General features: G+C 51.5%; 1 protein-coding gene across 1 annotated transcript; it reads right to left on the minus strand.

The window, feature by feature from the left end:
* Nucleotides 1-319: 319 nt before the first annotated feature.
* EAH_00005430 (Cytadherence high molecular weight protein 2, related) lies at nt 320-26837 on the minus strand (the record flags this gene model as incomplete). The annotated part of the gene is made up of 50 exons (XM_013392839.1): nt 320-373; nt 553-846; nt 1144-1581; nt 1883-2195; nt 2364-2510; nt 2672-3124; nt 3227-3492; nt 3800-3991; nt 4308-4977; nt 5378-5560; nt 5712-5947; nt 6124-6326; nt 6464-7226; nt 7471-8035; nt 8221-8339; nt 8629-8936; nt 9085-9299; nt 9799-10147; nt 10341-10550; nt 11154-11272; nt 11623-11786; nt 12114-12203; nt 12422-12560; nt 13020-13170; nt 13502-13665; nt 13802-13972; nt 14330-14379; nt 14580-14656; nt 15078-15564; nt 15696-15852; nt 16173-16541; nt 16639-16753; nt 17308-17649; nt 17894-18013; nt 18266-18444; nt 18548-18635; nt 18826-18942; nt 19305-19693; nt 19842-19898; nt 20111-20315; nt 20622-20765; nt 21396-21761; nt 21919-21926; nt 22189-22628; nt 22953-23055; nt 23297-23453; nt 23615-25194; nt 25371-25787; nt 25956-26706; nt 26801-26837. 50 exons carry the CDS (start codon nt 26835-26837, stop codon nt 320-322), a joined length of 13731 nt encoding a protein of 4576 aa, XP_013248293.1.
* Between the last annotated feature and the right edge of the window lie 206 nt (nt 26838-27043).

The raw sequence follows: 27043 nt of genomic DNA on the forward strand, positions 1-27043 counted from the left end.
CGCACACCGCTAGGTAAAGCTGCGACTTTTGCACCACTGCGTCCTGACCCACGACTGCCAAACTGGAGAAGCTTACAACTTGCGAGTTTAAATTATGTGTGAATTGTCAAGGAAAAGGAATTATTACTGCCACACGACGGGCGGTTGACGACCACTGCCATTTACGTGCAGCTAAAATTCAGTGCACAAGTCGAAAATACGCTGCCTGCTTCAAGATGGCAATTGCCATTCGTGCGCATCTAAAATCCATTACACAAATCTAAAATACGGTGAAAAAACAGCAAGAATTTCAAATATGGGGTCAGCATTTGTTGACGAATCAGTTTCTAGATGCAGAGTGCGCCACGTTGATGGCCTGAAGAAGCTTTGTAACCTAGAAGAAAAGAAAGCGGACCACAAGAATAGCGAATCAACACATTTTAATGTACACTGCATGATCCCTCAGTACCTTGTCAACCAAGCTTTGACTAGTGTCAGGTCTTGGTTAAAGCAACTACACATGTCAAATCAATTGTTGCAATGCCATTCCAGCTGGCTCCCCCAGAAGAGTACCTGTAAGATAGTCTGCCTGAGTTCTTCGGAAACGGTAACGCCCGCTGCCTCGTGTTCTCCAGAATTTGTTGCTGCTTCAACTCTTTCAAGGAACCGCACTAAAGCGTCATTCAGCTTCTGCAGCTTTTCTTCAGCGAAGGCCTTTACTTCCATTTTCCACACGAACTTCTTGAAATCGTTTTCACCTGCGTCGGCATCCGCAGACTCGCCAATTGTCGCCGTGCACTTTGTTGCGATAGTTTGAAGCAATCCCTGAGCATCATGCACCTCCGCTTGTTCTCCTTGTGCTTGAGCCTATGAAAAAAGAAGAAAGAAGCCGGTTACGCGCGTGGGATTTTCCAAAAATAAATTGGCAGTGCCATGGTGTGCTCATGTGGCTCTGTGGCGCAGTTGCACATGTGAGTCTGTTGCCACAGCGTAACAGCACATCACCCCACGGAAATCCATCTTAGTATTTCCATTTGGTAGGGAAAAACGAAACAATCCATGAATTTCACTTGAGTGGCAGCAGAGGCTCGTGATGTTTGACTGTCAGCGTGACGGCAGCTGGATTTGCCATATGCTTCGCGACGCCATTGGCCAGCTCCTCACCGCTTGTCTCTCCCGAGACATTTTCGCCTGCCTCGCTGCCCTGGCGTTGCGCTTGGAAGCAAGCACTTCCTTTTGCCTCTGACGCTCTCGTTCCGTGGCGCGACGCAATTTTTCTATGCGACGCTGCGAGGCTTGTCTGAGCTCATCTAAAGTTTTGCCTTCAGAGCCCATCGCTTCGATGAACTGCTGCAACTTGCGAGCCTCTTCTACGTGTCTCTGTTGCTGCCGCTGCAGCTGCTTTTCCTGTGCCCGTTTTCGTGCTGCTGCTTCCTGAGCCTTTGCTGCCATTTTCAGTTGCTGAGCGGCTGCGTGGGATTCCTGAAGCGCCTTCTTTTCTTCGGCCTGCTTCCTTTCAAGAACCAGCTTCTCCACCTCTTGAAGCCTGGCTGAGACAAATCGGCGAAGGTCGTCGCGTTCCTGTGTCAGTCTTGACTTCTCCTGAGAAGAAGGAACACCTCGGAATGCAGCTTCTCAAGTCTAAACGGGCTCTGCATCCTATCGAGTGGCGCCAACGAGCTACGTGCAGGGTTGGTGGTCCTCTGAGCTCGTAAGCCAACGATAATTCGTGATATGAGAGCCTTTCAGTATAATGCCAGCAACAAGACAGTCATTTGCCGCACAGTAAATAAGCCCCATGGCAGGTAGGCATACACTCAACAAAAAACACCGTAAAAACGAAGAGAACAGCGTCGCCTTGATATTGGCCCGACGCTAGATTGGCGTAATGGAGATTCCTTACCTGTCTAGCTTGTTCAAGCAAAGCATTGGCGGGCGAATCTTTAGCTCCAGTAAACTCTCTTAACGTTTCAATGACACGTGCAAGGTGATCTTCCTGCAAGCCTAACGCTTCATCCTGTAGCGCGGCGTCTTGCGCTGCTTCTTGAATTTCGCGAACTTTAGCCTGATGCAACTCAGAAGTCTTTCCAGTTGTGTAGTGCTTTAGTTCTGCATGCTCAGCTACTCCTTCCAAAGCAGGGTCCCGCTCACTGCTGCAACAAGACACGCTCAGGTGCACGTTGACGCATGCAGCAAGATACGGAGCCAAGACCTTGCTGGAGCAGCGAATAAAACGGTAAGCACGAAAAGGAAGGACCACCGTCACAACCGATAACACAAAGGTTAATCGTTTAGATCCACCTTCACGTAAGGAACTTGGTATGGTCGAGTGAAGCTTGCTGGGGAATGAAGTGTGCGCTTTCACCAGAAGCGATGCTTCATACCTGCCAGCCGTTGTGCACATGTGTCTAACTTCTTCAGCTTTCTGTTCCATCGCAGCGTTGTGCCTGTACTTCGCCTTTTCTTGCATCTGCTTGAGGACAAGGGCTTTGACGTCCTCTCGGTACTCCTCTTTTAGCTGATTGTGCAGTCTGGAGAATTTCACAATGGCACGGCATGGCGTTTTGGACCGAATCCAACGCTGTGTTTCAATACTCAACCAGCTTACACGCTGAAGTGGCACGCTGACACAGTAATGGGACGCCGAAGCAGTTTTGCTGGAAGGAGAAACAGGTATTACAATGCGTCTCACGCATAAATGTTTTCCGCGCTTGGGTTCATGCGAGCTGCAGCCAACAGCTGAGCCTTCTTATCATTTCTTTCTTTTTCCACAATGCTGTTGCTCAAGTCCAGGAATTCTTTGCGTGCTTCGGCTTTGCATGCTTCAAACTGCCGACGAAGTTGTTCCTGCTTCTCCTCAAGCACTGCCTTCGCCCTTTCGAGCTGCCGCTGGATGTTCGCCTTTTGGATATCTCGCTGGGCCTGCAGATCCTTGAACATTTCAGCAAGGGCTTGCTCGCGCTCGTTTTTTAACTTCTCTAGTTCTTCAGGGCTATCCTGACTGGCTTCCCTAACTCTAAATGACATTTCAAGATTCGCTGCCTCGGCCTGTCTAGAACGTTCGATTTGCGCCTCTGCCTGTTTGTCTTCGTCTAGCAACCTCTGCACCTCCTCTGCATAATCCTTACGAAGCTCAGTCGCCTTGCTGAAATCCGCAGTCCATCTCACGCAGAAGATATAGTCCTGCTTCAGTATACAGTGGGTACTGCAAAAATGCTGCCGCTTTTGAGCTGTCATCCCTTCTCACCTCCGAAAGGCCTCTTTCATATGCTCCAGACGCGTATTTTGCGCCCTGGTCATTTTCGCTTCATCTGTAGCTGCCGGTGCCCTTCCGCCCTGAATACCCCTACATTTTTGCAGCCATTCAGATTCAGCGAGGCTTATCTCCTTCTGCGCTCTTGATATGCTCTCCAGAAAACCCTTGTTTCTCGCCCAAAATTCGGTATTCAATCCCATCTGCGGGGCCTCCAAAGGCTTCTGTCCACTCGCGGAATTTTGGCCAATTTCGCTGCCCTGCACCGCTCGCAGATATGGGTGGAGGGTGGAGTGAATATCCGAACGCTCGGCTTGTCAATGGTCCCAAGATGCGTGCTGTTTCAGTTTTTCTACAAAAAAGCATACTTCTGTCTTGCAGGCAAAAGTCCGATTTTTGTTGGTCACTCTGAAGGGTACTGCTTATTGTGCAATCTCTACTAAAGCCTCTCATGCGGCTGGATTTTCTCAGACGAGTATTATAATCAAGAATGACGCCCGGAGTTAGGAGCAGCAAGGACTCCTCCAGAGCAATGGTATCCGCAGTAGTAGAGGAGGGAGGAATCACCTGTAGACCATCAAGAGCTTTGGGGCCAGATGAAGCGTAGGAAGCTGCCCAATCTGGCCCTCGTGGCTGCTTGAGCCGATTGTCATGTATGCCATTGGCTTCGAGCCGTTCATTGATTTGCCCCGACTGCCAAGTGAGGAGATCTTCCTCCCTGAAGACACCGTCACCTGCAACTTTCCAAAGGCCTGATTTCTAGGACAACAGACGCAGTCTGCCAACCTTTTTCTACGGTGGTACTGCAACGAACGCAGGTGCTTTATTTGGCCGTTATATACCAGTCACTGCGAAAATAGGAGAAGGCGAAGGTCCCTCTATCATGCGCTCCTGCATCTGCAGAGGGCATTGCTGTTCCACGCCGAAGCATCTCTTGAGTCTCCCGAACCCAGCAATCCTGCAACATCAGTTTGCATGCACGACCCGTAGAATATGTGCATGATGAGAAAATAAACAATACCGGACCAGTCCACATTGTTGCAAGCAGCCTGGTTGTAAAGCCCCAGGTACTTACAGTCACTATGCGGTTTTGAATCAGCTGGTGCTGAGCCTCCATTATGCTTTCTCGAGACCTCTTGCAAGCCTCTAGGTGCTGCTGGAATGCGGCCCAAAGCGCATCAGAGCTCCGGTGGAATTCTTCGTCAAATACAGCTTTTAAAAGGCTCGTTCGTTCAAGTACTTTTTGCTGAAGCTCCGCAGCTTGGGATGCTTCATCCAGCAAGGCAAGCGATTCAAATTCTGCCCTGTCCTTCTCTTCAGCAGCAGCTTCATGGTAATATCGTTGCCCAGCGGCTTCTAGGCAGCTCACTGCAACGCTTAGTGCATGCCGTTCCCCCATGGCCTGAAGGTTGCCCTGCGTTTCTTCATCAAGGTCTGCTTCACAGATTAGAGCACGAAGCCAGAGTTCGCGGGGCTCTGTCAGCGAGGCCTTAGCTTCATCTATCGCTGATTTTATTTCATCTTCTTGTTCTTGTCGCAGCTCATCCATTCGCGCTAAATTTTCTCCCAGCAGCTGGCCTTGGAGCTCGCGACACTTGTCGATCATCGTTTCCACTGAAGATTCAGTTTGCTGTTTCTTGTCTTTCAGGTCCTGTTGAAGCCGCAAATTGTGTTCCTCTCCATCCACTTTTTCTATCTGTGCGGCAGCAAGGGTGTCCTGGAGGTCGACTTCAAACCCAAAAAGCCTGCCCAGATGCATATGGAGATTTGCCTCAATGCTTCGTTAGCATGCGTGAAGCACTATTGCTTTGAAAATATCCTTAGCCCTCTTCTTCGTTAAAGCGCTGGCGGTATGTTCTAACCTACCGATCGAATCACTGCGCCTGCACTAATTATGAGCTGGTCGTTCATTGTCTACGGAGATCAGTGCTTTTAGCGCAATAGGTACCATACCGGCGGAGCATAGAGACTCCACAAGCACGTACAAGCCCGCACACCTCAAGCTGCTTAAGGGCTAATGATGAAAAATGATTTCAACTGGGTACATGTCCATCACGGATTTAATATGCTGGCTACCTAGTGAGACACTTTTTCAGCTTTTCTCACGACTACACTACTTTTTTGTGCAGTAATTAGGTAACAAACCTCTCCTGATTCGCAGTTGCAGATGACCACGACGTGATGATGGAACTTCGTAGGAGCTTCCTTTCCTCAGCCGCGCTTCTCCAGGCATGCTTCAGCCGCCGGAGCACCAAACTTGCGAATACATCTGCCTCCGCACTTCTTAAGTCTTCCTCAAGTCGCTGACGTTTGCGTGTTGCATCCATTCTGGGAACGTATGCCATAGCATTAAAAACTCTACAACGTCTGTGCTGCCCGGTTTGCACAAAAAGGACCGGCAGCTTCGTCAATGGGTACGTCTCTCCCGGCTGCAGGTTTACTGTGGGAACGCATTTTATGACACCACGAGATAGCCTACAGGCTTTCGTAAGTCCTTGTAGCTTCCCGCTCAAACTCCTCGATGCGCTCAAGCTTGTTCGCGAATTGCTCTCTGGTGATTCGCTGGATGTTTAGCTCAAGTGAAGAAGCAAGCAATGCTTTTTGCTTCCTATATTCTGACTCTTCTAAGCAGCCCGCCTTGGCTTGACGCCGAAGATTTAGTGCTTCTGTCCTCATGGCGGACTGTAGTGCACCAGTCCAGTCACGCACCGCAGCCTGCAGCACACAACCCACGCAGCTGGCCTCGGCTGAGTTAGATGAAGGTAAAAGCGCCTCAAATGCTTTGAAACATGACGTTTGAGAAGCGCTGTTCTGGGCAAAGTTAAATACGGCGGGATGTGGCAGCTCAGCTGTAATCCTCTGTTATTATCATGAGGTAATATACGACACACCTGAAATGCCTCTTCTTCAACAGCCTTTTTATTCTGTATTGCGAGTTGCGTGCAAAGAAGTAGGAGCTGCCGCTCGAGCCGGTGGACACCAGCCAAATATTCCTCCTCCCCTCTAGCTTTCTGGTCAAGAAGGACGGTAGCTAAGGCTTCACGCTGCTGTTGTTGGGCCTCTGCAGACGCTTGGTCACGTGCGAGAGCCTCTCCTGTGTGTACCACCACTGAACAGGGTTTGATGCGTGGATAAACAACCATTCTACGTTTGCAGGTCAGGTGCTCTCCTACCAGAGCATTGTTGTCATGTGGATCATGGCGAAAGTGCTACTGGGCCTAGTGTCCTTACCGAGCCGTTTTTGCAATGCTTCTGTTGCTGTTTTGAGCGCATGCTTAAAATGCGCCCTGCATTCATTGCTGTAACCTTGAAGGGATTTAACTGCCCTTTGACTGATGCTCCCATTTTCTCCAGCTGACCCCTGAGTGGCAGGGGCTAAACTCAAGAGCCGACTAAGATGCAGCTGTAGAAGCGCATCTTCTTGATCCACAAGGCTTTGAACAGCTGAAGACACTTCCGCATCAATTGCTGTTGAGTGCTTTCTCCGACAAGCATCCAAAATATCGGCTTCCCTTCTTCCGTACTCAGCGAACCGTTCCCTCATGCTTTCTTTGGCTTCTGCGCCGGATGCTAATAGCTTGCATCCGTCGGTTAGGAGTGTGTGTGCCTCCTGTAGCAGCTGTTCCTTCTCCTGTGAAAGTGCGTCAGTGCACCTTTCATCTTGCTCTTGTTGAGTCTTAATGACCGCAACAGATGCTGCGAACATTCGCGTAGTAGCTGCAAACACTTTAAAACGATCGGCGTTCTGAGTGGTGAAACGTTCCCCACAGACAGTTGCGTGAAGCAGTCGAAGGTGCAATGTTGGAGGGTCTCCGACGTTGGCAGGAATAAGAAGTCTTTTCACAATTAAGGCATGTTCGCCTTCTTCTACTTCTTCATCGCCGTTTGAGGATGTCGCAGCGTTCATAAACAGATCGGCGGATCTTAATTCGCCAAGCAGGCGATTGATATTTTCCATCATTGGACCAATCTGTTCCCTCAACCGATCCCGGTGCTGTATACACGAGACCCCACACAATGAACCATGAGAAACGCTCATCTATTGTAGTCGTTGTCACCAAGTCAAAGCCAAGGTGGCTGGAGCAAAGCAAGACGAAAACATCAGAAAGGCGCGCAAGAGATGCAAAGGCTTAAATGCGCTAAACCGTAGAGAGCACAAATACCATGGAACTCAGACTGCAAAAGCCCATTTCGGGAGGATCTGTCGTATCGCCAGGCAAGCCATAGTGATCGCGTACCTGCAACCTTTGCCTGATGGGTGCTAGAGTCGTGAGGATATCCTTTTGCAGCTCGCTAATTTCCAGTGCGACATCTTTCGTCGCTCTGTGGAATTGGTGACTGGAAGTGGAAGAAAATGCCTTGAACTTGATTGAGAGCTCATGCAGCGCTCCAAATGCATCTTCAAATGCCTGGGGGTGAGGAGTACCACGGGGTATGTTATTCAGCAAATTCTCGAGTTGCTCAGGCTGCAAAGCAAGCACTTTGCTGTTTTCCTCCTTGCAGAGTCTCTGCTCAATTAAATCCGCCAAAAGTGACTCTAGCCTTCTTTTCATCACCAAGGCTGCCCGCCGGCTTCCGAGAATAAGATCTCTGCGTTCGTTAAGATCCTTCTGATCTAACGCCTGCCGCTTCTTATACTGCCGTCGTCGTGCCTCCGAGATACTCATTAAGAGTACAACTAGAACAACTAGTAGGCAGACAAATGTCAGTAGGAATATTGTCAGGTCCGGTTCCACATTCACGTTTTGTTGGAGATGCACTCTAAGATGTGCAAGAGACGCATCAGTTGCTGCGTCGGGATATCTGGTTCAAAGATCCACAAGATACGTCAAGCTAACGGAATCAGCAGACGTAATGACGGCGAAAATAGCACCCGTATAAAATCTACTCGCTGACGCAACACCTGGAACCACTGCGCTGCAACAAAGCTTAGATATTGTGCATACACATTGGGAAGAGTCTGCACTACGCTTAACGTTTTCACGGACCTCGTTCCTGCTGGGCATTGCACTCCTTCGCCGACGACGGAGAAAATCGCCTGCGGACTATCATCTTCGTTTGTTCCGAATGCAAAGACTCCTTCAACACTGAACGTATAGACGAAGTACTGCAAAGCATTGGCAAGTTCAGCACGCGAACAGCATTGTGTCATAGGCCTTCGTAATACTGTACAGGAGGAGTGACGAATGAATGCAGTTCCTTCTTCGTAGCCACCCAATCCTAGGGAAAGAGGCACATTGGCCAACAGTGCGTTGAAGGCATTGAGTTTGATACGTGGGGGTCATTTGACTCTATCGGCATCGATAGGCACCTCTGTTGTGCCAGCTGGGCAGAGGCAGTGCCAGCCACCTCTGGGGCTCTGTTCAGAATTTGTCTTAGGTAAAGCAGCCACTTACTTCCAAGTTGGATGTGACAGTTTTCTTAGCTTTGGAACCTCTAGGAACACTGCTGGATCCAAGGGCGGAGGCTAACTGTAGGAAGGCCGAAATGTCAATGGCGGCATTCGTGTTAAGAAGAGAGTCCTTCAGGAAAACGGGGTACACTTGATCGCCCACCCACCAGGCAACGCTATCGTACAGCTGCAAGCATTGGACAGGGAATCTGACTCCCTGAGTAGGCTCGGTTTCAGACAGGCGCCTAAGACCTCTTTTCGGAAACGTGCGGGCAGTTGCAGCCTCACGGCGCTTAGCTTCCTCTTGCAAGCCTAGAAAAACATAATACAAAGCAGGCAAGCCAAGGAAAATCCACATGCAGAGAGCAACATGTACCTCCAAATAAATGGCTTCTTGCCCATAAACCAGTTCCGAAATGTAGCAGGACTTCCTCTGCTTATCTAGAACCTGTTAGCCTACTTTGCGGAACACTGAAAAGCCCCCAAATGCCCTCTTTTGTTGCGTTATAGAAATAAACGGAACAGTCAGTGTTGACGCCTTCTGTGCAGTCGAATTTTCCAAGAACCCTCCCATTAGCCGAGAAGTCAGCAAACGACAACTGCCCAATGGAGCCACCCGCCTCAGTACTGAACTCTAAAGTCCCATTTCGATAGTTTGCGCGGACGGCTTCTTGCCTGAAGAAGAGGCAGGAAAAGACTATTACAATAACATGTTTCCTCCCCCCTGTAAAGCATGCCGCTCTATGCAAAGGCAACCCATGAGAGAGCTGCAGGATCCAGATCCTACCTGCATTCTTCATCACAGATTGAGTTGGAAGCTCTAATGGGCAGGCAGATACATTGTCCTGACAAGGACAAAAAGCCTCCTTTCCCGCCGGGGCACTTGGCCTCGCAAGCCGAAGGGTCCACACAAAAACCATTTTTGTCACGCAATTTAGTAGGTGGAAAAACGAGCTGCGCCAGCTGAGACCCTTGGCAGTTTTCTCTCACTATCGGCTGACAGTCTAGAGAAGAATCAAGGTTGGACAAAGAAGCTCCCGTCATATCATAGCTTTCATACCCCCCCTGGCAAATGCAGGAACCTTGGCTTGGTTGAAACCACCGGTGCAATCCCACGCACGAACAAGTGCTCTGTCCTGCCTCAGCCGTAGACGTTGAGCCACATGCAAAACACCCGGTTTGGCCAGGTGTGTTTGAATATGTGTCAGGTTCACATGGCTTGCATGCTTCTAGTAGGTTAGCCCCCGCTTCCTCATCGTTGTAAGTTCCCGGAGGGCACGGCTGTGGAACAGAACTGCCTGCTGGGCAGTAGTGACCAGTGGGACAGGGCTCCCCAAAGTCTATATCAGGGAGTTGGGGTGCACTTGTGGCAGTTCCGCCGTAACAGAGATATCCAGCAGGGCAAGGATCGCATGAAGAAGCCCCAGGAGCGGGAGAATGAGTTCCCTGAAGCCAGCAGTCAAAGGAGTAGAAGCAGAGGAAAAACGGAGATTCAGGTGGGCTAGCAGCCTGGCCTTCCGGAGCTGAGAATACCTAATTTGATCCTAAAAGAATAGGTGCGTGAATCAGCCACGACCATGGCTTCTGTTTTCGTCCGGCCTCAGTAGCTCACCGCAGGACAAGCTTTACAGCATGTGTTAGTTGACGGAGACTCTATGCAGGACTCAGAAGCGGCCCTGTATGCACCTGCCGGACAAAGCAAAGGTTCCTTCACACCTTCAGGACAAATTGCCTCTTCGGGGCATGCCGTAGGATATGGGGATCCCTCAGGACAGTAGTACCCATTGGGACACGACAAAGGAAGTTCTGCAGCAGCAGGGCAATAGTTGCCAGCAGGACACAGTAACTGCGTTGGAGAACCCTCCTCGCAGAGCCGCCCAGCAGGGCATGGTGAAGGACGGGCGGCGGCCCCTTCACAGAAGTATCCTGAACATCAACGCCCCATAATATCCAAGGAAAGTGTGGACTCTGATTCATGGCTCAATATAAAGGGCAGGCAAAACAAATCTGACCCTCCAACATTCGTTGTGTTGCATATGAGAGACTTGCCCTTAGGGCAGTCCTGACAGTCGTCGGCAGATGTAGCTTGGCTTGTAGAGCCATATGTGCCAGCCGCACATGGCAGTGCAGTGGCTGAGCCCTCTGGGCAGTAGTATCCAATGGGGCAAGGCCACTGAGAAAAGTCTACTGTTCCCGCGCTGCAGACGTAGCCGGCTGGGCATTTCTCGCAGCTGTCAGCAGATGTAGCCAAGGAAATCAAGCTATACGTGCCCGATGGACATTGTATTGGCTCAATGCTCCCGTCAGGACAATAATGCCCAGCCGGACACTCAAACACTTCCTGCAGCGTTGCGCAAAAGCACCCCATCGTGCCACTCCTTTGCTCTTGGTGTGGGCGTGGTGCAGGGTTTGACTGCCTTATCTGCTAACCCGGTAGGGTCAGCGCTTAGCGGGAAAGCAGCACAATGCTAGATATTACAATCAGCAAAGAGCCAGAACCATTTTTTTGGTACTCCGCAGGAGACTTACTGATGAATTCAGGCTGCAGTACCATCCAGCTCTGCAAGGCAAGCAGTCCTGCGCGGTCTTTCCGCCTTCCTTCACTGTGGATGTGCCTCTTTGACAGGCAGTCGGGACAGACGCTCCCTCTGGACAAAAGTGCCCTATGGGACAAGGGCCGCCAATTTGTACGGCAGCTGCCGAATACATATTTTGCCAGAGTTCAGGAGATGTATTAGGCCCAACGCCAGCAAGACACAAATATCCCTCCGCACACGGGCCCACAGCACGCGTCCCATCACAAGCTTGCCCCGAGCCACAGTCAATACACTGCAACAGTACAGGCATGCAATGCACCTCGGCTTGCCCTAAATGCAATTCGTGCGCATCGCGTTCAGTACCGGATGCTCCCAAGAAAACACCGCTTAGGTGCGCCCGCCGCTAGAAACGGCCGATCTAATGTGAGAGCCTTACACGCGGGCCTGCAATGCTTGCTTACCTGGCCTTCCTCGGAAAGGCCCGTGGAGGTCGATTTCGTTCCCCCTGGACAAGGCTTTGGTTGGTGCCCGAGCTCACAATAGTGTCTGGCTGGACACGCTGTCGGCTGCACGGCTCCGACGTCGCAAGTGTATCCAGCTGGGCATGGTGAGCATTCGCTGGAGCCTGAAATCGCCATTAACATCACAACTGCATGTATGGACTGTATGCGCCTATTAGTCCAACGGAAGGAGAGGTCTCGCTTTAAGGGGTATTAACGCACCTTGGTGAACGCTAAATGTACTGAAGGGACACGGCGTGGGCTCCGAGGACCCTATTACGTAAGCAGTGCAGCTTGAGCACGACGCCACGTTAAGCTTCTGTCTCTTCACTACACCAATAATTTTCTCTCTGCTAGCCGTTCGGAGATCCATAAGTGAAATAAAGCACTAAACCGCATCCAATGCATTTGTATGGTTACACCTGTTACGCATCACTGATCAAGTGCACTACCTCGTGGACAGTAATGGCCTTCCGGGCAGAGGTCCCCCGCGGCTTCCTGAACTGGCGTCGGCGTAGAGGAACCTTTTTTGCAGTAGAAACCTGCAGTGAGGCCACATGCAATTAGACCACGACACGACCACAGCTATGTAAGCGGCGAGGCGGACCTGGAGCTCAATAAGCGCTGTGAGGGAATCCACACGGGAGGCTGATTGAGATGATCTGCCTGTAGCTTATGCGCTCCACGCGGTACTTCTACATAGCTCCTGCGAAGCGCATACTAACAACGATCCATCAATGCACAATATACTTCATCTTACCTGGGCTGCAAGGCCCTTCGGGTGCACTGAGACCCCACTTATCGCAGTACTTTCCTTCTGTGCAAGGCAAGCACTGATCATCACTTTCAGCCCCCCATGCCGGATTATATGTTCCTGGCGGGCACCTTTCGGGTGCCCCCTGCGAATACAACAGATGCAAGTATTCTCTGCGATGAGTGTGCTTCTAGGGCTGTCGTAGGTTGGACTAAGACACCATAGACAAGGCCTCATTCGCGTCGGGAAGAAACTACAGAAATTAGGAAGCTTCAATGGGCATACCTTTCCTTGGGGGCAGTAGTGTCCCGGCGGGCATTTGCCACTGCCTTCGGGCCAGTTTTCTGCTTCCTGCCGTGGCGTTGTTGAGCCGGCTTGGCAGTAGAAACCAGCCGCGCATTCACCTGAAGGCTGAGTTAGGCCTTCTCCTTCACAAAATTTACCTGTGACGAAGTGAGTAATTCCCATAATAAAATCAAGCCAAAATGCTTGGCCATTTGATAGGGCCTCCCGAATATACGTGGGCAATTTGTGCTTTGCACTGCAGTGGCTCGCGTACATCTCTCTACATCGCTGCTGTCTTACTCCCTTGAAAATGATTTACCACTGACCTGGGGGACACAGGGAACACTGATATTTTCCCTGTAAGCCTTGAACACGGTTAAACGTGCCAGCAGGGCACTCTGTGGCTTCGTACGATCCTTCGGGACAAATGTGCCCTGCGGGACATGGCGTACCTACGCCACTCGTATCCCCTGCAAACAGCAGCAAGCCCATGCAGAAAATTTGTGGAGAACAGGACCATCTACGTGGTAGCAAGCAACAGCTAGAAATCGGAAACCACGAAGTATTTGTCACCTAGAAGATGCCTAGAATGGCTCTGGCTCTGAGAAGTCTGGAAATTGGAAAGCATTGCACACCTGGTGAGCTGCAGAGGTATCCCGCTGGACAACGTTTGCATTCTGAGAGTCCCTGTGCAGCAGAAACAGAATCTAGCAAGCCTTCCATTGCTGTTGACACGTTTTGACAATAAAAGGGCAGCCAAAGGATAGAAGCTGCCACTTTGAATACTTGATTGTGGCACACCAATAATAACCTGCCTGGACATCGGCGTAGGTTCCTTTGGGGCAAGGGGATTCCGCGGAATCGCCCCTGCAGAAGTGGCCCTTTGAGCATATTTTTCCAGTGTTGTCCGTAGGCCTTGGGACAGAGGCCCCTCCACTGCATACGAATCCAGGGTCGCAGGGCCACTGTCCACCACCAGGAGGGCAAAAGGAATGGGGTGGACATTGTGTACAGGCCGATACGTCTGTGGCTCCCTCCGTGTTCCCTGTTGTCCCCAAAGGACATCCTAGTGGCGTGCTTGATCCAGCAGGGCAGTAGTACCCCTTAGGACACTTTGCCCCTGGAAGGCATGCAGTTTTCTCGTCATCTACGCACGAAGATTCTGTCGGCGTTACTGAGGACGCCCCCAGCCGGCAGTAGTAGCCAGCTTGACAGGCCGTAGCATCAGTGTCCGAAATGGCGCCCTTGTTCGGACATGCCTTCCCTGGGAGACTGAGCATGCAGAACAACTTCGCAAGCAGCCAAGAATCCGAAAGGATTTTCATCAGCAGGCGCACGATTTGCGAATGCGAAAAGCCTGCTGTTTGGATGGGGCCACATTACCATGGTCTGCATGCAGTGACTGCTGAAGCGCCGGTTTTATCAAGGAAGTGCCCAGCTGGACAGGGCTGCTCTGATCCTTCCGAACAAAAATGTCCTGCCCGGCATGCCTGAGGTTGGATTGTGGCCTCAGCCATGCAGGTAGAACCTGATGGCCAAAGATGGGCATGAACAGCAGCGGCGCATGCTTATGTCGTACACAGAAAACGCCGTCAAAGGCCATCTGTTGAGAACGTTTACGCTACGTACCTGGAGGACACGCTTCGCACGCCAAAGCTCCCACTGAAGACTGATAGCTCCTAAGAATGTTTTGCACAGGAGCATTGCAATCTGAGCGATGCGTTTTTCGACGTATCTACAACCACCCATCTCTTGGCTTTCATGTTATATACCGGGTTATTCTGGCATGACTACTAGCACAATAAAGCTGGCGAATGTTTCTACAGTGGCATACACCCCAGGAAGAATTTTTGTGGAGTGCAGGGTTGGGCTTAATTACCCTGCGAGACACTTCTGGGGGGATGTTTCTTTGCTGTTGCAGTAGTGGCCCTTCGGGCATGGAACACCAAATTTCGTCTGTCACAAGAACGTAGGAAGAAACATTGTCCAGAGCAACTGCGCAGTGCAAGGCCTGAACAAACCCTGTTTGGCTTTTCGGGTAAGGCGCCGCTGAACAATACGCGTCTCCAATAGCCTACTCGTGAGCCTTCTTTGCAGTGCCGACCATCAAGACATGTATTTTGCGTCACTTCTGTTGCCCCAAGGAGGGCACAGTATCCTCCTTCAGGGCAGGGCTCGCACTGGTCAAAGGCGGTACCATTTGGGTCCTTTCGTATGGTGCCTAAATTCATGACCACACACTATTTGATGGGCCCGAAACTATATCGATATTTCCGTTGCTAAGGTTCAAACGGGGGACGTTCACAACGTACAGTTCATTCCCACAGAACACGTGTAGATCCATAGACCCTTCAGCTGGAGGCGGGGCGAGACTCACCTGCTGGACACTTGTAAGGAAAAGCTGATCCTTCCGGGCAAACTGACCCCGGAGGGCAAATACCCTGTATCACGCTTGAGGGACAGTCATTGGGGTAGAAAGTTAGAGACGAGCGCTGATCTGTTGCCCCATGCGCACAGTAGTGCCCTGCAGAGCAGTTGCCCGTCGGAGCTTTTGCTTTCTCTTGAGAGCAGTACTTGCCGCTTGAGCAGGGTCTAGCAGATATAGAGCCTTTTGGGCAAAAGAAGCCCTTTTTGCAAATTCCACCACCTTCACTCCATTCATTTGCCGGCTCTTCGCTTGAAGCTCCAGAAATGCAGAAGTGGCCTTCTGCGCATTGCTTGTTTGGCGCAGCGAGGCCTTGTTCAGTGCATGCCCATCCAGGAAGACAGGCAAGACAAGACGTTACACTCTGTGATCCCGTTAGAGGATTGAAGGTACCTGCGCTGCACTTTCGAGCTTCCATGCCTGGAGTGCAATACTGTCCCTGCGGCGCTCGCAAGGCACAGCAGATCATAATACAAGTTTCATATTTACATGAAAAAACAGTGCCCCCCAAGTGCATATTACGTATGTCCTTGAAAGCGTTTTGGATCGCCTAGAGCATATGCAACTCACTTGCGGGCAAAGGGCAGCAGTTTTGGATGTGCAAGCAAAGCCTGCCGGGCAGCTTTCACACAACGCTTGTCCCCCCCTTGGCTGGTATTCATTCATAGCGGCATCGCATGCCTTCGGTTCAGATGAACCTTGTGGGCACATTGATCCAGGAGGGCATCTGGACGCCGTTGGCTGGGAGACAAAACTACCCTTTGGGCAATAGTACCCGGCGCTGCAGATTCCTTCTTGACCAACAAGACCGGGGGTCCCACAGTAGCTGATTCCACGCACGAGCAGACAAGTTCATGCCTTAGTGCCAGCTGGGAGGTGCATGCTGAGTGAGCTAAATCAGCGACATTCGTAGAGTTGCCGCCGGTGAGCAGCGCTTAACACATTTTGGACATTCAATCTATTTTTTCGAGACCAGGCTTGACAACACGGACAGAATTGTACTAAAGGGAAGCCCTTGGCCCCTTTCCCCCGAAGAAATCAACCTACCTTCCTTCAGGGCACTGCGCGCACATTGATTCTGATACGGCCCCGGGAGTGTCTAGGAAGGTTCCCATGGGGCAAGAAATTGGGGCAGAAGACATTTCTGGACAGTAAGAGCCTGCAGGGCATTGTTCTTTATTTGCTTGAATGTATTCAGCCCTTCCTGCCTCGCAGTACGTGCCTGCTGGACATTTCTCAGTGTGCTCCTTCTGGCCGCTTTTGGTGCACAGAGTTCCTCCTTGGCAAGGAAGCGGGATGCTTGATGACTGTGGGCAGTAGTACCCAACAGGGCAATCCTTGCATTCAGCATCTGTCTTTGATCCAGGGCCTGAATATTTGCCTTCAGGGCAAGACTGAATATTCGATTCTTGGGCTCTGAAGGCAGACACACCTACGGAAAGCCTGCCATGATCAGTGTGCCGCTTCAAGCTCTAAAACGTGCAGAATTTCGGCGAAGCCAGGCGTGACCTACGTCGCTTCATTCGGGCAGTAGTGGCCAGGCGAACACTTTAGGCAAAGGGATTCGTTGGAAAGATTCTCTGTTAGACCCATGCTTCCGGGGGGGCAGGGCGTCCCCTCACTCGCCGCTGATGAAAGCAACGCAAAGTATAAACTTTAGGTAGTCATAGTTGTCAGGGCACAGCTTGCTGAGGATGTTTCAGACAATCTCTTGTGAATGCCTACCTTCTGGGCAAAAGTGTCCTTTTGGACACTGTTGCTGATTAAGTGAGACGCCGGCATCACAGAAGCAGCCAGCAGGGCATTTAAGGCATTCGGCCATCCCTTGAAATGGTGCAAATGTTCCCGCTGGGCAGTCTTCCCCAGCAATACTAGCCGGTGGACAGAATTTGCCCGTGGGACATAAATTTGTTTTACGCTCAGCTGTAGCTGTCCCTTGCGGGCAGAAAAAGCCCTCAGGGCAGGGTGAACTATCCAATCCCCCTAAAGCTTCGCACACGTTTCCTGCAGGGACCGGCGCAGTCGAAGCCACTCAACCTTTTTCCCTCGTGTTCACTCTAGCACCAATTCGTAATGGAACAAACCGTTTTAAAAATGCCGAAGCAAGACGGTGTGCAGCAACGACGATAACGCAGGCCTTGCCTTCGAAGTGCGTCCGCCGCTCGCGGCTCAAAGAGCATACCTGCAGGGCATTCGCCGCAATCTGAAATGCCATCCTGCATTTCAGCGAGGCCTAGCGTTCCTCTCGGGCATGGCGACGGAATTTGCCCCTTGGGGCAATACATTCCCGGGAGGCAGGGCCCGGCCTTTCTAATATCAAAATGCGGATCATCCTTTGATGGTGTGGAGGAAGAGGAACCAAAAATGCAATAATATCCACCTTCGCAATCCAGCATGGCTTTTCCGTCTGCAGCCGTTGCCGGGCAGGCTTTGTGAGGGGGACACTGGTGGCAACTGTTGGCTGAGGAGCCATATCCAGTATCCCTGTATGTTCCGACAGGACACAGTTGTGGCGAAGAGGTCCCTTCGTCAGGGCAGTACATCCCCAGGAAACACGGCTTACACTCTTCTTGGCCTGGTGATACTGTTACCCATCTGGAAGGAAGGACAAACAGAAGAGTGCAGGTGGCCCGCAAATGAAGTGTCATTCTGTGTGGCTAAAAAAATACGGACAGTTGTAGTGGCGGGGCCTCCGCTCGCCAGATTCGATGGGCGTATACCACGTGAAGCATGCTCAAGCTAGTTTTGGAGAGCCTGTTGCAACGTACCCACTGGCACAAAGATAACATTCAGCCAGTCCCTCATGCGGACCAAAACTTCCAGGTGGGCACATCGTCTCTTTCGAAGAGCCTGCTGGAGCATAGTACCCTTTTCTGGATACCACTTGCCTGTTGAGACAGAACGCAAGGGACAGACAGTTTTAATAGTATGTAGCGCAACAAAGTGCTACCGAGAGGTTAAACGTCTTGGGAAGCCACCGCGTGTGGGAATATGCCGAGCAAGCTCCCTCTACGAAACTGGCTGCTGGGATGCAGAGTAGCTTAGGCATTCTCGGGATGAAGTCAACAACCCGCTTTCCGTGCTAACGAAGCCGTTGCGGCCACCAAATGATGAACTCTAGTGCAACAAACGTCGCTCACCTAGAGGTCTCGGCCCTTCCTGTGCAATATGCTCCTGCTTCGCATGGCCCATCGGGCTCCGTAGAATCGCTGCCGGTGCAGAAGTAGCCAGGCGGACAATCTTTGCAGTCACTTGCGGACGACCCTCCTTTATCTGGATTGTATGTCCCTCGAGGACAATAGGACTTTGTGGTAGCCCCCTGCAAAGTGATGCACAAAGAAACCGAGGAATGCTTCAAGATAATATAGAGTTTACATGTGACAGTAAGGATAAGCCTAAGCGGGGGGCAAAAGGGAACCGACCGCTTTGCAGTAGCCTCCAGGCGTGCAGAGCTCTCCCGTTTCCCCATCTGTTGGCGTTGCTGACGTAGCTCTCTTGTAGCACAAGTACCTAAATTTGCCACGGAAATCTCACGCTAGTGAAAAATGTCAGCGGGCTTCAAATGTCTGGGCAGCGGCTGTACTCAGGAAATTGAATGTTTTCTAGTTATCAGTGTTAGGCAGCCGCTCAACCATGTTTGTCAGCAGGCATGAGGTGCTTCAATTCGGCATGCTTGCGCAAAGTTCCGCTAGTAACCCACCCTTCCTTACAAGGACCTGTTGGACTTGAAAGACCTGCAGAGTAACACCCATACCTGTGTACTTTTGGTGGTAGCTGGCCCGTTTTACGTTCTCACTATTGACGCCCTCAAGCAAATCTGAGTTCGTGTAGATCCCTTCTCATGCGTTACTGCAGCATGGGGCTACGGTGGAGAAGCCGGAGACGCACCTTCAGTTGCACAGTACTTCCCAGGGGGGCAGTCCGTGCAGTCGTAAGCAGAGGCGTTCCCAGTTGTGTTACTAAATGTGCCCGCGGGGCATTGTTTTGCTTCAGTAGAACCTAGCTCGCAGTAGTGGCCTTTGGGGCACTTCTCTGGACCTTTGTTTTCCGGGCAAAAGTAACCTGAAGCAAAAATTCGGCTGCCTACTTTAATAGTGCTTCAAGAGCTTGCACAGCCATCTGTGTGAGTCGTTTCAAGCGCTTTTGATGGCTGCGCTTTACAGGTCCCGCAAGACATACCCTGAGGGCACTGGTCACACTCCTCTTGACTCCTAGCCCCTTTCTGATATCTGCGGAAGACCATAATGACTGGCATCTCTGGATGCAAATGGCAAAATGCCTTGACAAACCGTTTTACAACGGATAAAGCAATTCTCTTCCACAGTGAAGCAGGCCACCGTGTTTGTCCTAATGCGTTGAAGTTAGCCGGCACTGAAGATAGCGAAAGGCGAGGCATGCCACGTGCAAGAAACTTGCCCGTATGTTCCAGCAGGGCAACGATACATTGTGCCCGACGTTGAGCCTTCCGGACAGTAATACCCCGCTTCACAGGGCCCCTCAGCATGAGCGAGCCCGGCTTGCGAAGCATACTGCCCGGCAGGTACTGGTACACAGGCGGATGGATCTCCCTGACAGAGAGACACAGATCACTCTATGGTGCATTCATAGTAAACGGCGCAATGCCGGATGCATTTCACGAAACCACTGTACCTGTTACTTGTAACTAACCTAAGCTGCCCCTACAAGGAGTCAGACTGCCTACGGGTTCGCGCTGACCTGGCCAGGCTTTGGATTGACGGTCCCCGCTTGGCACTTGATTGCAGTTGGTGCCCCCTGTGTACGTGAGGCGCAAAGTTCAAAAGATCCAATCACTTAATTGGCAGCAAGTGTCTAGGAAATATTTGGGCCTTCGTAAACACCGTATTGCATACGTTTCACTGAAGAGGTAACTTTACAGGAATTCAAGGCTTGGCCTAACCTCGGGGCAGTAGCTCCCTGCCGGGCAGGGATGGCTTGCGGGAACGGGAACAGTATTGACCCCGGACTTGCAGTACGCTCCTGCGGGACACTTTTGCTTTTCCATTTGTTCCCTTGAAGTCCCTTCCTCGGAGCAATAGTGGCCCGCTACGCACTCTTTACATGCTCCGCTACCATCGCCCTTATCCGAGTAGAATCCTCTGCCGCAAACTACCCGTTGACCGTCGTTGCACTGAAAACCGGCGTCACAGGCGACACACTGTGCGCTTACACCTGAAAACACCCAGAGCAACACCACCAGTCTGCTAATTTTAGTTGGATGAACGCGTGGCCCCCCAAGGCCAAGAGTGCAGCAGCGCCAAAAATATGTTCCGGAGTTTCACGAATAGTACATGCACAGCATTCAAAATGCTGAAACGCCTGCTGGTAGAGTTGGCTTATGCCTCCCATGAGCTCGCAGCAAAAAGCATCTAAAGCACTGCTGTGTGGGAGGGCACAATTTTCCGCATCTTCTCTTTGTCCTACATTGTGCACCCTATGGGCAAAACCGCCAATACGACTCCTGATGGCACCCCTTACCAGCTTGAGCCGCAATAGGACGTAATGCATGCGCAGCACCGAACTGCCCGGTATTTAGAGACATTAACCCTTCAGGGCACTTCCCGGTGACAGCGTTTGGAGCGTTGGCTTCATCTCCGTAGTCGCAGTAGTGTCCAGCTGGGCCTACGGACAATCGGGGACACATACTTTGGAATTGAAAGCTATCAAACAACGAAAGATCCCTTGGTCCTCTCCGACGATAAATCGCGCGAAATTCATCCCCCATAGCGTAGCCTCACAAGGTAGGCACTCCGACACATCTGTCAAGCCGGTAACATTGCTGTAGAAGCCAGGAAGACATTTTGGTCCTCTGTCTGAGTCTGTCCCAGCAGGGCATACGCGGCCTGTGATAACGCAAGAATGGATTGGGCTAGCCGACCATACACGAGTGCACGCGGAAAAGCAAACAACTGAGTATCGAACGAACCTATGCATTCTAGTCATCTCATATCCCTCTCATTTATGCAAATTTCAACCCGTGTGCAAATACCTGGGGCGCATGGCTGGGAGAGCATGTCAAAAAGGCTATTGCCCTGCTTGCAGTAATAGCCGGCAACACACTTTACACAGTCGTCAACGGACGTCATTTTGTCGGAAGCTCCCGGGTATGGTGTGTGGGTTCCAGCTGGGCAAGGAATGCCCTTTTCCGACCCTTCAGGACAGTAATGGCCTGTGGGGCAGGCCTGCAAGCCTACACTCTGAAAGGATCTTTCGGCACACAGATATCCAGCAGGACATGGCTTGCATGCTGACTTATCTTTTCCACCGACGCTGTGGTTGACCGTCCCTGCTGGGCACGGCATAGCTGTCGGACTGGCGGAGCCTTCAGGACAATAGTGGCCAGGCCAGCATGGTACGACCAGCTGGGCTTTGGTGGTGCGAGACATGGGGCATGGCCAGCCTGCAGGGCACTTGATGCAATCTGTTCCAGAGTCGTTGGCATAGGTCCCGGGTGGGCAAGGCCAAGGCCAGTGGTGTTTGCCTTCACACTTGTAACCTTTCCAACACTTATACTCCCTTGGGGTCGGAAGTTCGTCGCGCAACGCTGTGACGCCTCCACGCCAAGAAAGTTGGAAATAGCCGGGCTTAATAGGACGCCACTCTTCAGGGCCGCAGACACTGCATAACATGCACATTATCTCAGAAAGTAAGGCACCCTCATACAACCGTTGTCGCTAGTATATTAGATGGTATTATTTGGTATATTAATCGTTCGCTAAGTTCGTGGTAGCTGCGGCGCTCCGTGCGTGCTGTGTGGCAGTGTGACACGGCGTACTAGCCAATCTGACAAGCATATTCACTTGACAGCACAGATCCTATGCCCGGGTGGAACAATGTTTTCTCCCGACATTCAATCTGTGTAAAACAAGCGAAAGGAAGGAGAGAATGCCGCGAGCAGGCACGTATAACTTCCACTGCAAATCATGTTCTTCTGGTTTGCTGTAGTACTGCGCTCAATTTCCAGTTGGTGTGGATATCAGGTACAATGCGTACACGGGTTGAAGATTCGTCAAGCGATCGTAAATAACCGCAGGAGGTGAAATACTGCGAGAACGCTCCGCCTTGGGCAAAGAAAGGAGCTTTTCTAAAGGCACTAGGCCACGATATCGGACTGACGGGGTAGGTTGGACACCAGGTTGTAGGCGGCAAACTCGACGAGAAACACGTGATGTGGTCCATGTGCTCTAGCCCACACACATCTGGGAAGGACTCCGATCTTGCTGCTACAAGATTGTCAGCGGGAGAAGAGCGCATCGGTGGCCCGCTCGATTCAAGAGCGAGGTTCAAGTCGTCGTATCCAACGCCACACCACCACTGGCCCGCTAACTCGAGAGGTCTCAACCCGTCCTCGCAAGGTCTGGCAGGTAGATGCTGCTTTCCGGGTTCAACGATTAAACCAGCAGGAGCCGAGGAGCATTTACGCCTGCCCCCTAGAGAGTTTGTCCCAGGAGGGCAGGGCTCTGGTACTAGTTGCGGATCCGGACACTGAAACCCAGGTGGGCAAGGGACGCAGATCCCCGGGTACTCCGGTTTAGTATACGTCCCCAAGGGGCAGGCCACCTCAGATAAACCTCTCATTACACTTCCGCTCCAGCCGCCACACATTTTTCCAGCGGGACAGGGAGTGCATGCTACCTCTTCCCCCTTTCGTTGCCATCCGAAAGGGCATCTCTCTGGTGCTTTTGCGGGGTCAGTGCAAACCGCATCCTCAGGACACAGATAGCAACTTGCGCTGTTAGCGGGCGAGTACGTGCCTAGGTTACAAGGGGTTTTCTTTCCGGATTGGCAATAGAAACCGGCAGGGCATACGCTGCACTCTGGAGGGCCCTCATTTCTGTCTGAGAGGTACATGCCCATCGGGCAGTTTGCGGTTTCGCGCCCTGAAGTGACAAGGCCTTCTGATTCTCTGTGACTGCAGTAGCAAATGCAAGGTAGATCGACGAAAGCAATGATTTAGCTTCTCATGCATTCCACATCATCGAGTGATAGTGAATGTACGAGGGAACATGGGGTACACATACCCTACAGAGTGTTAGCGAGCAGCGGCATCAAAGTAGCTTTCTCCTCCTCCACCCCATGCAATTCACAGTCAGTACTAGCCAATTTGAGAAACTGGCTGGCTATCTAAATTAACAAAACGATGAACTGCTTACATGCTCGAGATCTGGCAAGTGAGGCTTCCTAGCGGGCTGACTTCCCCGGCCGTACACGGCTTCACCGTGGCAAGCGAACATTCGAAATCCACGGGACAAGGCTCGCAGGCGTTTCGCTGAAGCGTGAAGACCTCGCCTTCTTTGCATTGCTTCCGTACTGCAGAGAGGCAACATCGCTTGCAGGGCTGTATGCAAAAGCTCGCTGTCGTCCCTTCCTCTCTGGGTAGGTGGAACAGTCTAGAAGGCAGCATATGCGGGAACCACCGGAATAACTTTTACAGTAAAAACCCTACCACTGTTTGAAGGACCAACACTCACCAACGATTATATCCACTGAAGCTTTAGGGAGAAACTGTAGTTGCTGCTTCTGATTTGCCATAGCACGGAATTCGCAAACCACGTGATGATGAAGTAGTCCTGCGCTAGCTGAACTTAGCTGGCCCCAGTCTAGTAATACCAACAGCTCTTGCCACCTTTCGGACTGATGTGTTTTCTTCACCTGCGGTCCTGGCTGTTCGTCAGAGCTTTGAATAAAAAACGAATTATTAATTGTGGCTAAGCGGACGTGTCCCGCGTCTGTATCCACACACTGGCCTGTCACATTCACGCTAGACACAAAAGGCGCGACGACTTTCAGCTCCAGCACAACCTTGGTCTGGGGCGCCAAGAGGTCAACCACTAAACCTACGGCCTTCCATTGAAGAAAGGCGTCTACCTCCTCGTTAATCCACTGCATTGGAGCAACAGGCGGTTGCGTGTCCCCTTCAGCTGCCGCCGATTTCGGGGACACCAAAATCCGGGAGCGTTCCGTCAGTGGACCCGAGCGCACGTCTATCCACTTCGGCTTCCCGATTTGCTGGGAGCTTAGCTTCGCAAAATGACTCGATCTCGGGTTTTGCAACATGTAGCGAAGCCCGCTTGGACCAAGCAGGGATCGAGATGACAGTACAATGACTCTGACAGATCCATCAGGAGCGGCCATACCCTGCCAGCGTACTCCAGCCTTGCTGGTGAACGTGCTGTCAGCGCTGAGGAGCTGGAACGACACTGTTTGCTCAGCTTCGTGCAGGTATAGTTGACGTGCCGTTGCTGCTGCAAACTGCCAGCAGGCAGGCATAGGCCAAACGTAAGGAGAGATGCGGATGCTGGCATCACCCAGGAGAGTAAGCCCTTGCCCATGCTGTGCTTTTATTAGCACATCAGCGAAAGGTCTGTCTAGTAGCTGTACGCACATTTGCGCCGGATGGCCTGGAAGGACAAGGGCGGCACTGTTGTCATGCGTCTCCTCCAGAATTCCCTTCGCTGAGCGCCACCTTGCAAGGGCGGCTGTAGCTCTGGTAACGTCTTTGAACACGCCAACAGCTGATGAAGTATCGAGGACGATCCGAGGCGTCTCCAATAATAGGGGGGGGTGCCCATTCTCTAAGCCGCAAGTCACGCATTCAACATGAAATTTCACCCAGGGTGCCTGGAGAGCAGTACCGACTCTTTGCTCCTGAAGCCAGACTGTTAAACCACTCAGTAGCCCTCGCCCCTGCTCATTCGTTGTGCTCTCTATTTGGCCGGAGAGGAAAATCAAATTATCCGGCCAAGCTTGCGCAACGGAGATGCGAAGAGTATGACCGGCAATCGTGTTGTTCGGAATTTTCGTCCTTTGCCCCTGAGAGCCAAGGCGACTGCGACGCTGCCGTCTGTGAAGCATGCCGTAAAAGTTGATGCTTTGAGTCCAGCTGCTCCAGCCACCAGGAGCGGACGGTGTCGCAGATGCTGCTCGCTTCCGTAGCGAGCGTTCCCTTGACAAAACTTTCTCTGCGATAGTCGAAGTAACAGGCTCAACAGCCACCTCGAGATTCCACGGCTGCCCCACTCTGACAGCAGAAGGGGCAGCGTGGACGAATCTGAAACGCCCACCCACATACACGAACATATTTAAAGTCCTACTAAAAACTCAACTGCAATCTACCACTTTTGAACCCATGGGTAAAGCCCTCACCAGTAGCTCTACCCATGTCTAAGTACCCAAACACCGGCAGATGAACCATAACAATTCACACAACTCGCTCTAGAGCCGTACCTGAGCGAAGCACGGACATCTGGTCCTATTTGCCTCGGAGTGTCATATGTCGTGAGTCTAGCTGAAGTTTCGGCTAAGGCCACCTTTTTAAACATGATTGGGGCAGATGTTGCAGGAACAGCGAGCCTGTGCAAACCTTCCAAACTTGCGGTACGCTCAACCACAGTAGCCGTCAGTTTATGCTTTCCCGGACGGCCTCTAAGGAGAAGGTTATCCCATAGGCAAAGGCCAAGACGGCAATTCGTTTTGTGGACTTCTTGCGGTATCTCATCGTCTTTAGCACCATTGTCCAGTTGAAGCTGTATCTGGCCTGCAAAGCTGGTATCCCTTCCACCGCTAGCCAGCAGTACTTCTATCGCCACTCTTATAGGAGACAAAAGAGGAACGAGTACCACCGCTGGAGGCTGTTCGCAGAACCTGCATCATCAAAGACATTCTCCAGATGTCTTTGCTCCGAGTGGATGGGACACGTAAGTCCAAAATGCACCACCCTTCCTTTTTTGAGTCCAGCTAACGTACAGTGTAGTGCTCTACTGCATGCACATTGCCTGCAAGTAGCTCGGAAAACTTATTTAGATAACACACCTAAGAATCCGAGAAGCTGGGGGGGTAATTATTAAGGGAGCGCTTTCTGCAGCTTGTGCACCATCAGCGGTAGCAATCAGCTTGTACGTTCCCGGCTGAAGGAACTGGAGCTTGGGGAATGAAGCTACTCCATTAACTAGAGGAGCAGCCGTCTGGCCTCCAATTAGTGGTAGCGAAAAATTGCCGTCGCTATCGATCGCAACCGCAGCAAGCTGTACGATACCCGCGAAGGTATGGAGAACAACAGAACCGTCAAGCGCCAAAGCAGAGACTTGCAGCGGTCCGCGAGGTGTATTTTCCAGGACGGACAGGCCTTCTATCGTCTGTGGCTGGTCCCACGAAATGGCCAATTTGGCAGCAATCTGGGACACCCTAATTCGGAACTCAGACTTCTGCTTAAGAAGCATTCGCTGAAAGCAATTTGAAAGCTCTGGCGCCTTAGAAGTCCCATCGTGAACGCTGCAAGGGATTTGGGCAAAGACAGTTGCCCGGTAGTTTCCTGTCTCAGGAAGCTTCACCGACCACCTGGCCTTGTCCCCTTTCAACGGCTTCCACAACAAGTCAGAAGAGCCTGCCAGCTGTTTCCGCTCATTGTTCCCAAGGACTGGTTCAAACCTAAGTCCCAACAATACAGGGGGCCACTGTGGGTCTTTTGGGAGGCTCTCATCAAAGTGTACAGTAACCTCAAAGGCTTCTCCAGGGACGACCACTAGTGCTCGAGATTGCACGTCCACTGGCGAGCTGGTGAGATCTGCAAACACAGTTTGATCCCATCACTACAGAAAAATAGGACAATATTCACTTCACTCTGGCTAGTGCCTAGTTTGCATCTCTAGTGAACCTACAGCTCCTTTTCCTAGATGTGGTGTCTTCATCACCCATGAGCTCTACTTGGGTGTGCAACAAGAGGGCCTTCTCTTGGGATGTGGCTGTGTGCGTTTTTGTGTGTGTTTGTGTGTGCGTGTGCGAGTTGCGTAAGAGTTACCGTTAGGTCCCTCGAAGTGGGTATGCTGTTTCGCACTCCTTGTGCCGGCTTCGGCCTGTGAAGCTGCAAGCGTTCCCAAAACGGCTTGGGACAGGGCCAACAG

Source organism: Eimeria acervulina, genomic scaffold (assembly GCF_000499425.1).
Source record: "Eimeria acervulina Houghton genomic scaffold, Eah_scaff22, whole genome shotgun sequence".
Lineage (NCBI taxonomy): Eukaryota > Apicomplexa > Conoidasida > Eucoccidiorida > Eimeriidae > Eimeria > Eimeria acervulina.